Raw genomic sequence first — 14,471 nt, forward strand, 5'->3', positions numbered from 1 at the left:
CTCGACCCGCCATCTTGGATTGAAGGTGCCAAAATTTGTTTTTTTCAAAATAATTGTGAAGTGGTCGTTTTTACAACCAAATTGTTGAGGGCAAACTTAAAGACAACTAAATTACCTACATTTGTTGTCGAAAGTTTTTTTTTGTAAATCTAATAGGTAACGAGTTACAGTGGCGGAAATGTGAATATTTTTCTAAAAAATGATGAAATTCCCAACTTTGTAATTTTTTCGGGTTATTCATTACATAATTATAATAATTTTGATAACTCATTTCCATACCACTATGAGGTCGAGAACATGGTGCATTTTTTATTGTGGTATCCCCAGTAGGTCTACTCCACAGATATACCAGCGATGGTAGATTTCGAAATTATGTTACATTACTATGAATTATGTTACTATAAATTATGTTACTTAATAACAGTCTTCGTCATCAATGTCATCATCTAACTCATTTCCTGTGATACTGAGATTCTGGGCTTCCATTGACAAAATCTCTTCTTCTTCGTCCTCGACATCGATGTGAACCTCTGGCGAATTTCGGCATGTTTGATCATTACAGCACCCACATACAATAGAACACTTCAATCCAGCTTTCCTGCAGCTACATGCAACGCCGCATCCTTTTTTACAATTGCATGAAATAAATTTTAATAAAGTCTCGGGTGCTGGTTTCTTTGTCATTCTTACTGGAACAAGCCCGTTGGTGTCACGTTTCCAGCCCCAGTTTTCTGATTTTTTCGGATTCCATACCATTTTTGGACTTGATGGTACGTTCTAAATGCATGGTACCGTGCAGCGTCGTTCGTTGGTGGCAAAGAGGCAAGATTGAATTTGCTTTTTGTTGTCGAATTTGCGAAACGTTTGTAGCGGACTTCTTCCAAGGTTTCCTTATCCATGTCACCCCCGTACAAAGCAACAAGACAGAGTGTTCCTGCAACTGCTATGTCTTCTGGTGTTGCATCATGTTGTTTGAAGATTCCTATCATGGCATTGAGTCTTGTTTCGTTTTGCACAAACGAACAAAATTTTGTTTTTCCTTGGTTGAAGAAGGACGATGTTGTATCGCAGCCGCTAAAGGCATGAAGAAACAGAATATTCTCAGCCGCCTCTTTGTATTTCACACTATTCGCGGAATACAGTCTTTCAAAAGTTTTACCTCTCCCGGGTTTGCGAAGATATATACTACTTTTGGGTGGTGCTAATGCTGTCAGCAGAACTAGGAGATCAACGTCTTCGCCAATAATGAAAACAGCGTCATATGATGAACACAAGGAAATCGCAGTATTGACAATCAACTCATCAGCATCTTCTTCAGCCTGCTTAACTGTAAAATCATCCTGTATAAATTGATTTGTAAGCATCGAAATCAGACGGACTTTGTTATTTTCATTGGCTAAAAATCGTTCTTGTGAAACTTGAACTGGCATTGTTTCATCGAAAAGAACATCTGCAGACATGTGCTTCTTCGATCGGCGAAGTCTTTCTGCGGTTTTCGTATTTTTTTCACCATCATCAAGCGGATATCCATCGAAAACAATGACTGCATGTGATCCATAGTGATTTCTTACATAGTGAACGTATTTCTCGCAAATTGACCCAAAATAATCATTCCGATTCCATACAACTTTATGTAAAAGATATCCTCCATCCACAACATTAATTTTGCTACCTCCAAGTTGCTCGCCTTCTGGAAGTTGTTCGAAAACACCATAAAATGATGATTTCGTACCTTTGCGCATTCCTTCTTCAGTGAAAAGCGACAAAGGAAATGGGGCGAGTTCGAATTTAAGGAAGCTTTAGACTAGGATCCCACTATAACAAATCAACGTCATCGAGCACACGGATGATGCTATATAAGTATATTGTAATGTAAAAATACGTTAAAATGATATTGTGTAATATGTTCGTACAAAATTTATCAAGAAAACTGGAGTTTTACAATTTTTTGTCAAAATTTTCTTCTTTCAACCGCTGTAACTCGTTACCTAATTAGACTTACAAAAAAAACTTTCTACAAAAAATGTAGGTAATTTAGTTGTCTTTAAGTTTGCTTTGCACAATTTGGTTGTAAAATCAACCACTTCATAATTATTTTGAAAAAACCAAATTTTGGCACCTTCAATCCAAGATGGCGGGTCGAGCTCGACCCCCCCAAGGTCGAAAACTTTTTTTTTTCTTTAGAGTCCCAATCTTAACAACATATGTGAAAATCGCTACTACCTAACCTTTTGCAAGGTGGAGCCCTTTTTTATCCCCCACTGACTGGACTAATAGGTCTACGCCTCAACAATTTAGAAGCACTCGAGATAAAAAAATCCCTTAAAGTCAATAAAATCAATTTATTAAATAAACAATTAGATTTAACAAACAGCCCCATTTTAAATAAATTTCCATTCCCTGCACCTATGTTTACCCCCTCTCTCCTACCTAAGTCTTCCACCCCCACCAAAGTTGATGTTCTCTCTCCCTCTTCCAGCTTAACTATAAGTACCCATACACCTCTGTAATTAATTTAATATGTTTTTATTAACCCTGATGAAGGTTCGGGTTGAACTGAAACCGGTTGGTTATAAATATATACAATAAAGTGGTATTCAAACAAAGTTATTTTATTTAAATAATACTTGAAGTATAGTAATTTTGGGTACTCCTGTTGGCAACGGGAAGGTTAGTTTAAAAAAAACTATTACCAATGTGATGCAATATCATTTAATCTTTTATAATCAACCAAGTAAAACATTACAATTCTCATCATTATATAATTATTCATTTGTTGTCCCGGAGTTTGCGCTGCTGGGTGAAGCGACAGAACTCCTTGAGACGGATGGCGTGGATATTGATAAAGCCGGTGGCGTGGTCAGGGCTCAGACCGCCGTGCTGGTCCATGCTGACTAGCTCCTCGTCGTACAGCGACACCTCACTGCTGCGGCCCAGGACAAATACTGGAAGGTTATAAGAAACAATATGTAAATTATAATAATAACGGTCAACTTTCTACAGCATCTTGGTATATGAACAACTTTTTAGGACATTTTTTTGGCAGCCGTGTATTGCCCATTCTTTGTCGACATATTTATCCATAGTATACCCCGATAAGGGATGCATCTCCCTTTAGCATTATACTTCAAAAGAATTTTGAATCGAGTACTTCTAGTTGTAAAATAGCCCCGTCTTTACAGTGAGTTCGTTCGGTACCGGTATTATGACAATATTGCCGGGCCAAATCTGTTTCCTTCTCGCTCTGTTACATACATGGGTCTACCCGCTACCAAAACTCATAATTTCGAATGCGATTAATATTATTAAATAATTTAGCAATTTTTTATTTAAGTTTACACAACTTTGATGAAGATGTTGCAAGGGATGGTTTTTTGTGTTGTGAATTTGTCTTATACATAATGGAAATCTTCACAGGATTCAACAATTTTGATCGCCAAATTGTAATTATTTCCTATGTGCTTTCAAAATTGGAACTGACGTGTTGAGGAAATCACAAGTGATAAATTACCTGTAATATATTTTATTAGAAAAATACTTTTATTCTATATTTGAAATGTGCATCTGTATGGTTTACTTTTCAGGCCAGTAAAACTCTTTCAATCGGGTACCTACTAGCATTGAGTTTTCTTAAATGAAGTACCTACCTATCTCTAAAAAATCATGAAAAACAAATGAGTAACATTAAACTGTCAGATCTTCAATCTGGATGGTTCTTGGTCTCTGTGTCAGATTAGAGTGAGGTAGATAGTTGATTTATGGAGTGAGGCAGTAACTAGTAACTTCCAGATAAATTAACTAACCATTACGCCGTTTCCCCGGTCACACATTCCTCGTCTCATTCACATTCATACATCGTCTCATACATACTCTTCTATTATTCTAACTTTTGACATGGTCCGACTCCAGTATCGATTGTGCCATGTCTTCGGGTAAACTTCGGTTTATGGGCGAAATTCCTAAAAAATAAAACTAGTTATTTTTATACTAACTTTGGGCCGGGGAATCCGAATCTGAAAGAATTAGATTGGGGCAAGCAATATTAACTGAATTACACGACTTTAAAATTTCGACGCACAAACAATTTAACTGGCCATTTTGAACGCTTTCTGACAATAAAACTAGTTATCTTTATACATCTTTATACTAACTTTGGGCCGGGGAATCCGAATCCGAAAGAATTAGGTTGGGGCAAGCAATATAAACTGAAATACACGACTTAAAAATTTTCGATGCAGAACAAAATACAATGAGGTTTGGGTTGGTTATTTTAATAATTTATGCATATTTCCTAACCTTCAATCATAACTTTTATTGAGAAAAACTTTAACCATCTTTTACCATGTCCCCTGATGTAAATAGTTGTTTTTTGTAGTAATTAAGTTGAAACCTAGTGCTATTTATAATTTTTTTGCATGAAGCGGACGTCGACAAGTTTATATTCTTCTGACTTCGTTCATTAGTTCTACATGATACATGATAACTTCCAGATACATGCCGTAATTGGGTATGAAGGTATAATCAAGGATAACCGATAATAAGAATGGACTGCTGAAATAAGATATCAAACACTTAATTTGCAGCCATTTAGGCTGATGGTAAAGATAAAGATAAGTTCTTACTGTTTCCCTTGTACAACTGAAGCTTGACATGTCCGGTAACCCCGTCTTGCGAGTGCTCCAGGCAGTGGCGAGCAAAGTACGCCTCGGGCGAGAACCAAAACCCGTTGTATACAAAGTCAGACATGCGGTCTTGATACACTTTCTTCAATCTACAAAGCAAATTAAAAAAACATAATTTTTAAAAGTACAGCTAAGAATCAAGACAAAGTTGGCAGTGTTAAAACTACTAGTGGTATGAGATGAAATATTGACTGTGTTATAACATACCTGAGAACCTCCTTGTCCAAGCTGAATGCCTCCAGATCCAAGTGAGCCGCATGGAGAATGGTTCCGGCTGGTGTTTCATATACTCCACGAGACTGAATAATAATACATTTCATTAAAAAAACTGGTTAAGGCGATGCCATACGTAGTAATGCAAAATCATGTGTTTTTGGTTTGAAAATTTGGTCGCCTAGAAATGTTTCAGATGCTTTAATTAAATACTGCGAGTAGAATACATCTTGGCCTTTGAAATAATCGAGTATTTTTTAGATAAGTCTTTTTATAAGCCCAGAAAAAAATAGTGTAAAGGCCTATGAAAACTGCTTTAAAAATCAAAATCTCCTCTTTACAAACCCATTTTCGGTTATGATTTTATTGTATAATGTGGCAAATTAAGTTATTTATAAAATAATCGAAACAAAATTAAATATTTATGCCTGAACATCCACAAAATAAAATAAAACGCACTTTTTGGCCATGTTTTTTTCTTGCATAAATCAAAACAGGCGGACGGTGTTAAGCGGGAATTTAAACCTTATCGCCATCTACGTAAGGGTTGTTATTGATAGCGGCTCAATTTAAAATATTACACGACGTAGTGCATCGCCTTAAAACAACCTGCAAGAGAAAAGGATGATCGTCCGTGGCATTGTCTGGACAACTTTTAGAGAAATCTTAGATAGCTATTTACCCTTATCAAGAATAAATATTCAAACCCCATTTCACTAAGTTTTTGCAAGCTGAATTTCGTGAAATTTTATTGACACAATGTTGCAATGGAACATTTATTATCTTTTATATAAATAAAAATATAAATGTTCGTTTGTTCAAAATCTTAAATCTCCGAAAGTTCACATTAAGGATGATATGAAATTTTGACACAACAGTGCGTTCGAATACGCTTGTGTTTTTTATATACCCATATTATATAGATGTCACATGGCAGAGGTAAAAAATGCTTTTTTTGAAAAACAGCACCATCTGTTAAACTTAAGATCAAAACGCCCTATTGTTTCTATATTTACACAGACAGATTGAGCCACAGCAACGCATGGCAGGGTATAAACAAAAAATCACACAAAGGCAAAGTCTGTGCATGGGTATTATAATAATTTTCAACATATTTCTATGATTGAAGATTATAAAATTACATATACGTAAAATATTAGTATTAGGTTTCAATTCATACAACCATTCGGATTCTGGTGTGAGCGCGCATCGTTTGCTCACACTAAACCAACAAAAACAAACAAAAAAGAGTCGTTCCGTTGTTTCCTGAGGTTGGTTAAACAATTAGTTTCCTAACAAAGCCGTTGGGAAAGGGTGGATCCCCTCCAATGTTCACACTAACGCTACCTGTCGTAAAATACGATAACTAACTTAACTGACACATTACAAACAACGATATTTTAGTCAATATCAACTGTCAAATGTAATAATTGATGAGCGCACTAAAGTCAACTAATAACAAATGTTGTTGATAAAAACTTTTATCTTGTCGAAATTGGACCATACTAGTAGAGAATTCATATCAATAAACAGTTTGGATTCCAAAATTTTGGATTCAATAGTTAAAAGTATTCTAATTTTACAGTAAACACATTGTACCTTGAGTCCTATAAATCTGTTCTCCACGATGTCGATTCTGCCCACTCCGTAGTCCCCTCCGATCTTATTCAACCTCTCCACAATCTGAAGGGGAACCTTCACCTCATGAAGAGTGCTGCCCTCTCCGGGAAGATAAAGAACTGTTGGCATACCTGCATGACAAAGAATGACATTATTATATCAACTGAAAGGACTATATATTAACAACACATCCCCCAAACAAGATTTGAATACACCAATTAGTAAAACCTCAAATTGTAATATTTAATTATTGAAGACAATATTAGCGATTCTTATCCTTTGGAATACCAGACCCTTTTTGAGGGAAATCAAAAATGAACTGTAATGTTAACTGTAATAATCTTTCAAGGGCAAGCGATTCTGTTAAAAAATTTTATGCACTTATGGCATACAGGATTAAATCGCATAAAAAAAAAATTCTAGCTAGGGCCAAATTCTAATGCCAGCAGCGCATGAATGGTTTGCCGGTGGGAAAAAATTCTTGTCGTTGATGCACAAACGGTTTTCCAGAAGTTACACGAAAATTTGACACAGAAAAAGATAAGGTCACATCTAGGACTTGAACCCAGGATCCTCGTCTTGCCGGTACGCGTCCCTTTTTATATGCCAAATTTTCTTTTAAGAATCGCTAATATTGTCTTCAATAAGTAAATAAAGTTATTTTTCATCACATACTTGATAATTTAGGTAATCCTGGTTAAACTATTCAGCAATCGATTGGCATTAAAAAAAACTTGTTACTATTTTTTAGATATTAAATTCTATTCCAATTCTAACCCAATTACTCCCCCTGAATCTTTGGGTATTATTGCAAAGCAAATATTATATGTACCTTTGCCAAAACTCAATTCATTGCTATGTTATAATTGAGTATATAGTTCTAAAATACTCCTTTATGTCATTTTAGATATCTGGTTGCCTCGAGTAGAGGATATCTTTAAGAGAAATGCAATAATTATCCAAATTTACAAAGATAATATCATCAAAAACTTTTAAACCCACATATCAAAAAGATATCAATACAACATCAAAATAGCAAAATTTAATACCAAACTAATGCAAAACAATTATATCTATTTAGGAATAAAATATTTCAACAACCTTCCGATTGAAATAAAGAAATTAAAAGATATCAACAAACTAAAACTCAAACTGAAGTTATACTTGTCAGGAATAATTAACTAAATAATTGCCTGTTTTTCCCTTTTTATATTTATTATCAGTCTATATTCATCTCTACTTTATCTAGATGTTTCTAATTACTCTCTTGCTCAACATTTAGTATGTAACAGAATCCTATATATGTACACCTACACATATAGATGATCCAGAAGTTTCAATTGTTCCTATTAAATACATATATTTATATACTTACCTATTGCATAATGTTATTCTATTTTCCTTATAATGAGTGAAACTCGCTCACAAAGCACAAGAACCAGTTTCATCTTTGGTGAGATTGCGATTATAAATATGTTTTGTACCGATATGTAATTTATATAACACAACTGTACCCACTTATATCTATATTAAATAAAAAAATCTCATTAGGAATTAAAAATTAATTGGAAGCTAACGCAGTTTTGTACGGAATGCACTGAGGCACCCACCTGACTCGAACGTTCGGTAAAATTTTAAAAACAAATCTTCTATTGAGGGCCGTTAAGTCCTGAGTGTTTACAAAGCTATGCAGACAGAGTTGCCAATAAATAGGACCTACAAGCAGAATAATATAATTTAGCTTAAGGATAAGGTATTATTTGTGACAGTAAAAAACAGAATGTACCATTGACAAACTTGATTTCCAGGACTGTGGGCTTGTTCGGCGTGTCGGTGGGGTTCTTGGTCATCTGGTAGAGGTCGTCTGGGGGACATGTGGCCGGGTTCTCCAGGATTCCTGACTCGTAGCTACAAATAACAATAATCCTAATTAATGTATATGCTTATCAACCTTTCCGGAATTTTATAATTAAAGTATTCTCACCTCGCGTGTAAACAGTTTGTAAAACCCAGTATGAAAAATATATTATTACCTGACATGCATAATATTGGCATCCATGGACCAGGGCTGTTTGGGCGTCACAGGCACTGGTATGCCGTGCTGCTCCGCGTACCGCATCAGATCCTGACGGCCGAGGAACCGCTTGAAGAACTCCTCCTCCCTCCAGGGTGCGATCACCTTAGCCTCGGGCCACAGCGCATACACGCTCAGCTCGAAACGGACCTGGTCATTGCCCTTGCCGGTAGCGCCGTGCGAAATGTATCTACAAACATAACCTCATTTATCATACTTAATGTGATTACATTGCATTAATTGAACCATAGCTTATAGATTAACCCTGAAAACATAACCTAATTCATCATTTCAATCGATTATTTGTCATTAATTGAATCATAGGACCCTGTAAACATAACCTCATTCATCATTTCATTTGATTACTTTGGGGTGCACTGGTGCCAAAAGCACTGGAAAACATAACCTCATTCATCATAGTTAATTGGTTATGATTACTTGGCTTTCAGCTTCTTGGCCACCTTGACCAACCCGTCAGTGATACAGGGACGCGCCAGAGAGGTGCCCAGCAGGTATCTGCCCTCGTACAGCAGTCCCATGCGAATGGAGGCTAGCATGTAGTTCTCCACAAAGTCCTTGCGCAGATCGTCTATCACCACCTGAAGTTTAATATAAAAACACTTTCTGTACACTTTTCTTCAATTAATCAAAAAGAAATTGTAGGTATTAGACATTTAGGGACCGAGTGACCAGTAAAAGATATTTTATCCATCTGATATTTCAAAAAATATTCAACAACTATCCAACAACTAATATGATTTCAGAATGGGTATTACAAGGGAATGCATCAACTATGATTATCTACTATGTCAACTCAATTTATTAAAATTATCTGAACGTAGAATAGTTAATGTCATAAATTCAATAATTGACAGCCCTAAACTATTATACTTGATTTCTTTACATATACCTCGCAAACCAACATCGAGGCATTATCTACCGTTCTATTGTGATAACTCCAACACAGAATCTCAATTCTAAACCCCCGTTCGCCATATACAAAATTTGGGTAATGACTATAAAGATGTTGTTGATGTATTCAACACATCATTCACCAAATATAAACAAGTCATTACCCAATTTATTTCAGAAAGAAGATTACCAAATATAATATAATTTAACTATAGAAACTAAGTAGCTCTGTTTACCTTACCAAAGTTTTGTCATATTCCATTATATTTTTCCACCTTGCATGGTGGAGTGTCTAGTTTCCACTTTATTTTGTTTTGACATTGTTTTTGTTTAAGAGGTTGTGTTTTATTATGTCTTCTATTTTCTTTTTGATTTTGTTGTGTTCTTTGTAAAAAATAAGAAAATAACATATAAAAGCCCAGCCGGGCGTGAATTTATAAATAAATAAATAATCTTCTGTAAATTTTCCGTGATGAGAAATGATTCTCAAGACTTGAACCATGAGGTTGGGCCGACAAGAAAAACTCACTTCTTGTCTACATATTATGACAAAACTTCGAAAGGGAGATATGGAATATGGCATGTGCAGGTAGAAACCGAGGTGGGTCACCGCTGTGCATAGATGCAATTTGCAGTAGTATCGGTGGTGACACGCATTTCATTCTAAAAAGTGATTCATGGCACACAGCACACAACTTCTAATCCTGCACAAACAGCAAGTGCCCCCATCTTGGTAGCCACTTCTGGTGCGGAGTCTCAAATTAACTTAGAATAATCCCTTGACAAATTCTCCTATTTTAACACACTTCGGCTGGGAAAGGTAGTTCTATCCGTTCGGTCGCCGGGAAGGGTAGATTTTATCTTTTGCGCCGGCCTCATTTCAATGGCAGAATTATTCAAGGTTTTTATATCAACATTATATACAAATCTATTTGTAAAGGTCCCAACTATATGTACATAATTATCGAATTGTAATGCAAGTCTTCTTTTTATATTTATCTTCGTGCCTTTCGTTTACATCGGTATTTCAAAAAAAGGATAGTATATTATTTGTTACTGTAATAATTCAATTCCTGGAATGAGGGTTTATGATGTCTGTGAAATCCGATTCGAATCTCTTTCCCTGTTCTGCCCCACTCAACTCCTAAGTGCAACGAGAGAGAGATGTCGAGTGTATTTAAAGAAAGCAGGTATGGCCAAATACCGATAGGCGGACCGTAATAAACATATTACAAGGTTAATTGAGTTGCATTTCAAATAATATTATATTTTCGTTTAGTACTTTTATAGCTTTGGGTATGCTGAGTTACTACGTAGATATTTTTATTATTTTAGTAGTTCGGCTGTGAAATGATTTGCCAGCATACATCATAGTTCTACCTTTTTTTGTTTATATTTTAATTATTAGGAGGCCCTGAGGAAAATAATTTCCCTTGGGGCCTATGTCATCTCTGGGGATGCTGTGTGGAGGGTCTTTTTGATGAGATAAAAGCGTGAACATGGGGCTTCAACAGACCCACGTTGTAGGAGAGAGGAAACACAGAACAGTTGAACTCAAGAACGAGGCGTAGAAGCGACCCATTCTCATGTGACAAATCAAATAACTCCTCATAAAGATCCTCCACACAGCATCCCCAAAGATGACACGGGGAGATTATATTCCTTTGGCCTCATGTATGTAGGTAATGTAAAATAAAATAACCCATCTCCCTTGTTACTATTAACAATGATCACAGTGTATCGAGTGAATGAAATGTACTTGGAAATCATCAGAAAGAAAGGAATGAAAAAACCTACTTCAATGGTTGAATTGCACTTACATCCTTGGCTCCGATTTTCATGGCCTTCAGTTTGGCCGTGTCGAAATCTTCATCCTGCCCGACATCGGCCATGTAGCACACTACGCTGTAACCCTTCTCAAGTAACCTGCAAATTAAACACAATTTACATTTCTTATTGCGACTGATTCCTTGTCACAGCTCTGCGCATCGCACCCTCGCAGGAAAAGTGTCTCTAACTAACCATCACGCTTCGGCGAAAGAGTAGGCAAACAAACCGCTACATAACTCGGTCTTGGCACGCACTCCTTACCTCATGCACAATCATACATCATCTCATACATACTCTTCTATTATTCTGACTCTTGACGTGTATCTGACCCACTTGATCGTGCCATGTCTTCCTCGGGCGTCCCCTATTTCTTCTACCATTCACATTTGCGTCATACATTATCCTTACACTTCTTTCTTCATTCATTCACTCTACATGCCCAAAACATCTGAGCGTCCCTTTCTCAATCTTACTCATTACGCTTAGATCAGCTTTGCATTCTTTGCGGATCACCACATTTCTCACACGATCGTTTCCATGATAACTCCTCAAAATGACGATTCAACACACCTATAAAAAGTGCTGTAAATTTATGAAAAGTGATGAAACAAAAACTAGGTTAAACAGTTACATATGTAACCTATTTAACCTAGTTTTTTTTCATCACCTTTTATAATTTTATATCACTTTTTATAGGTGTGTTGAATTGTCATTTTGACGAGTTATCCGGTCACCAAACAAATACATATTGTATGTACAAACAAACAATACATCTATTTTAAGTGTTAAAACACTACTAAACTACATTTTCGACCAAAAAAACAAACCCCAACAAACACAAAATATCACTAATAGACCGGTCAGACAAGCGTACAAAGAAAACATAAAAACTCTGACGGTAAACACTACCTTTGGACAAAGACACCATAAATACCACGCTATTAAAGCATTCAACAGTCTTCCACTTGAAACAAAAATTGAGGAAAATAAAAATAAATTCAAACACAAAATAAAAAAATGGATTAAAGAACAAAAAAGACAATATTACCAAAATTCTATAACATAAAAGAATAAAACATATACACGCAACACAAAAAAATATATAAAACACGCAACACGCACAAACACATAAATCATTATAAATGCCGATTTCCATTCTCTTTTAATATTTTTCTTTTAGTGTGATAATTATATTTTAATTTGTAATCTTTATTTTTAGTTTAAATTTATCTTTATTTTAATGTTGTTTTATTTTTAAATGTATAAATTCTTATATTATAAAATGGGGGCCTCAGCACGGGTAAACAACCCAGTGAGGCCAACATTACTGAATTAGAATATGAAATATTGTCAAATAATGTAGCAACAATAAAAAAAAATTTTGAAGCATAACTTGCAAAAAATATTTTTTCCAAAAATACATTAAAAACATAAGATTTAAGGAAAAAAACATACAAACCATTGCTTGATCTAATATGGTCCTTTAAATATTCTTCTTGTGGCATCCTCTCCTATCCAAGGTTGGCTATCATAAGGGTTTCCTCCACCCTGCAGGCGACTCAGCGACGTGGATTTCAAAATCGTTTCTTCCGTTGTTTAAAAATACAATAGGCTTACCATTTGAGGATACAGCTGGTGTCCAATCCACCGGAATAAGCCAAGATAACCAAATCTGCCGACATTGTTGAAGAATAACAGACTGCGGTCTAACTTTGGTCCGTAGGCACCATTTAAACAAACACCTCTGATAAAATTTAAACTTTAAAATACACATTGGTCTATGAGTCGCTTAACTTAAAAAAGTTTAATTAATTTGTGCGATATAAATTTTGTTTGAATCCAAAAAATTACTGTGGAACCCATCGTTAATCTGATATGATTCGAGATTTTCAAGCCAAAAGTATTATCGTGAATTATTTTTGGGGTGCTGCGTGCTGCGCTTCCTGCCAATGTTTCGGGCAGCATTACATAGTCCATCATCATAGCGGATATTTAGATTGCAGTGAAGTGTGTGTTTATGTATGTAGAAGCGATACCATGTTGCTGATATTTCAATACAATTAGTTAAATTAGTGTGTATTTTGGCGTTTAGTTTTGGTGTAGCCATCAAGTACCGCATACCAAGAACTATTAAGCTTAGCCCTGTTTTCTTTATTAATATTAATGGGGTTTTTGTGGAATTCATTTGCCTCCGTAATTAGGCGTACTCTAGACGTGTTTTGAGTCTTCCCAGGACTACAGGAACAAATCCAAAGTAATGGCCTGTCCCACTGTAAAGCTGTCCAAAACGTTGGCTAAAGAAGGAGAAAGCGCAATACCCCAAAAATAAATCCATCATTAATCCGTTTCCGAGAAACTGACGAATATTGAAACAGTTTTTCCCATAAGAAATTACTGAAATACAATTAATTAATCAGGTAAAACCGACCTGGTGATTGGTTCATAGCACTCTATTAAACAAAAAACTGGTCTAATGTTGTCTTATCTGTTTGTTCTTTTAAACCTTCCTAAAGTTGTCAATCGCATTATCATTGAATACATTTATGTTTTGGCTGACTATGGCAACATTTGGGTGCTACTTTTCGATCATATTCTGCGTATTAATCCCTTGATTATGCTTGGTGTAACGGGCTTCATCCAAGCCAGAACGAAGTCTCCTCTCAGAAGCTGAACATACTGTACAGGGCCCGTAGATACTGGAGATAGTACCCAACTGCTGACGCTGTACAAATCGTAAGTGCGCCCCACTGTTGAATTTGGCAGCCACCTCTCGTCTGGAGCCTCAAAATACTTGAAAAAACCCTCGACTCTGTGCAGAAACGGGCGATCCGTTTGGTATAATCTTATAATGCAAACATGCTCAGTAGAAGATTTCGCCTTTGCCGCAGTAAAAAGGACGCTCTTCCTTTCCTTCTGCGCAACGTTGTACACGTGCGAACTATGTGCAAACTACAAAAAGAGTAGTATAGAAAGACTACGTGTCCAATACAACAACGCCTTCCGCACAATGTTTTGTCTCCCCAGATACTGCAGCGCTTCCCGTATGTTCACGGAGGGGCGAGTTCCCGGATATGCAGCCCTTATTAGATCCAGGGTGGCAGGAATGAGGGAAAGGATAAGAAGCTCTGGAAATATCCTCA

The 14,471-nt window shown here is 36.0% G+C and overlaps 1 protein-coding gene across 1 annotated transcript; it reads right to left on the reverse strand.

The window, feature by feature from the left end:
* Positions 1 to 2,696: 2,696 nt before the first annotated feature.
* Positions 2,697 to 13,094, reverse strand: Ass (argininosuccinate synthase). Its single transcript, XM_089643560.1, has 9 exons — positions 12,949 to 13,094; positions 11,322 to 11,427; positions 9,028 to 9,188; positions 8,549 to 8,779; positions 8,302 to 8,423; positions 6,495 to 6,646; positions 4,890 to 4,981; positions 4,623 to 4,771; positions 2,697 to 2,945 (listed from the first exon to the last, which is right to left on the reverse strand). Exons 1-9 carry the CDS (start codon positions 13,011 to 13,013, stop codon positions 2,770 to 2,772), a joined length of 1,254 nt encoding a protein of 417 aa, XP_089499686.1. The 5' UTR covers positions 13,014 to 13,094; the 3' UTR covers positions 2,697 to 2,769.
* Positions 13,095 to 14,471: the final 1,377 nt, after the last annotated feature.

Source organism: Hesperophylax consimilis, chromosome 19, assembly GCF_061612785.1.
Source record: "Hesperophylax consimilis isolate HC1 chromosome 19, BYU_Hcon_1.0, whole genome shotgun sequence".
Taxonomy (NCBI): Eukaryota; Metazoa; Arthropoda; class Insecta; order Trichoptera; family Limnephilidae; genus Hesperophylax; species Hesperophylax consimilis.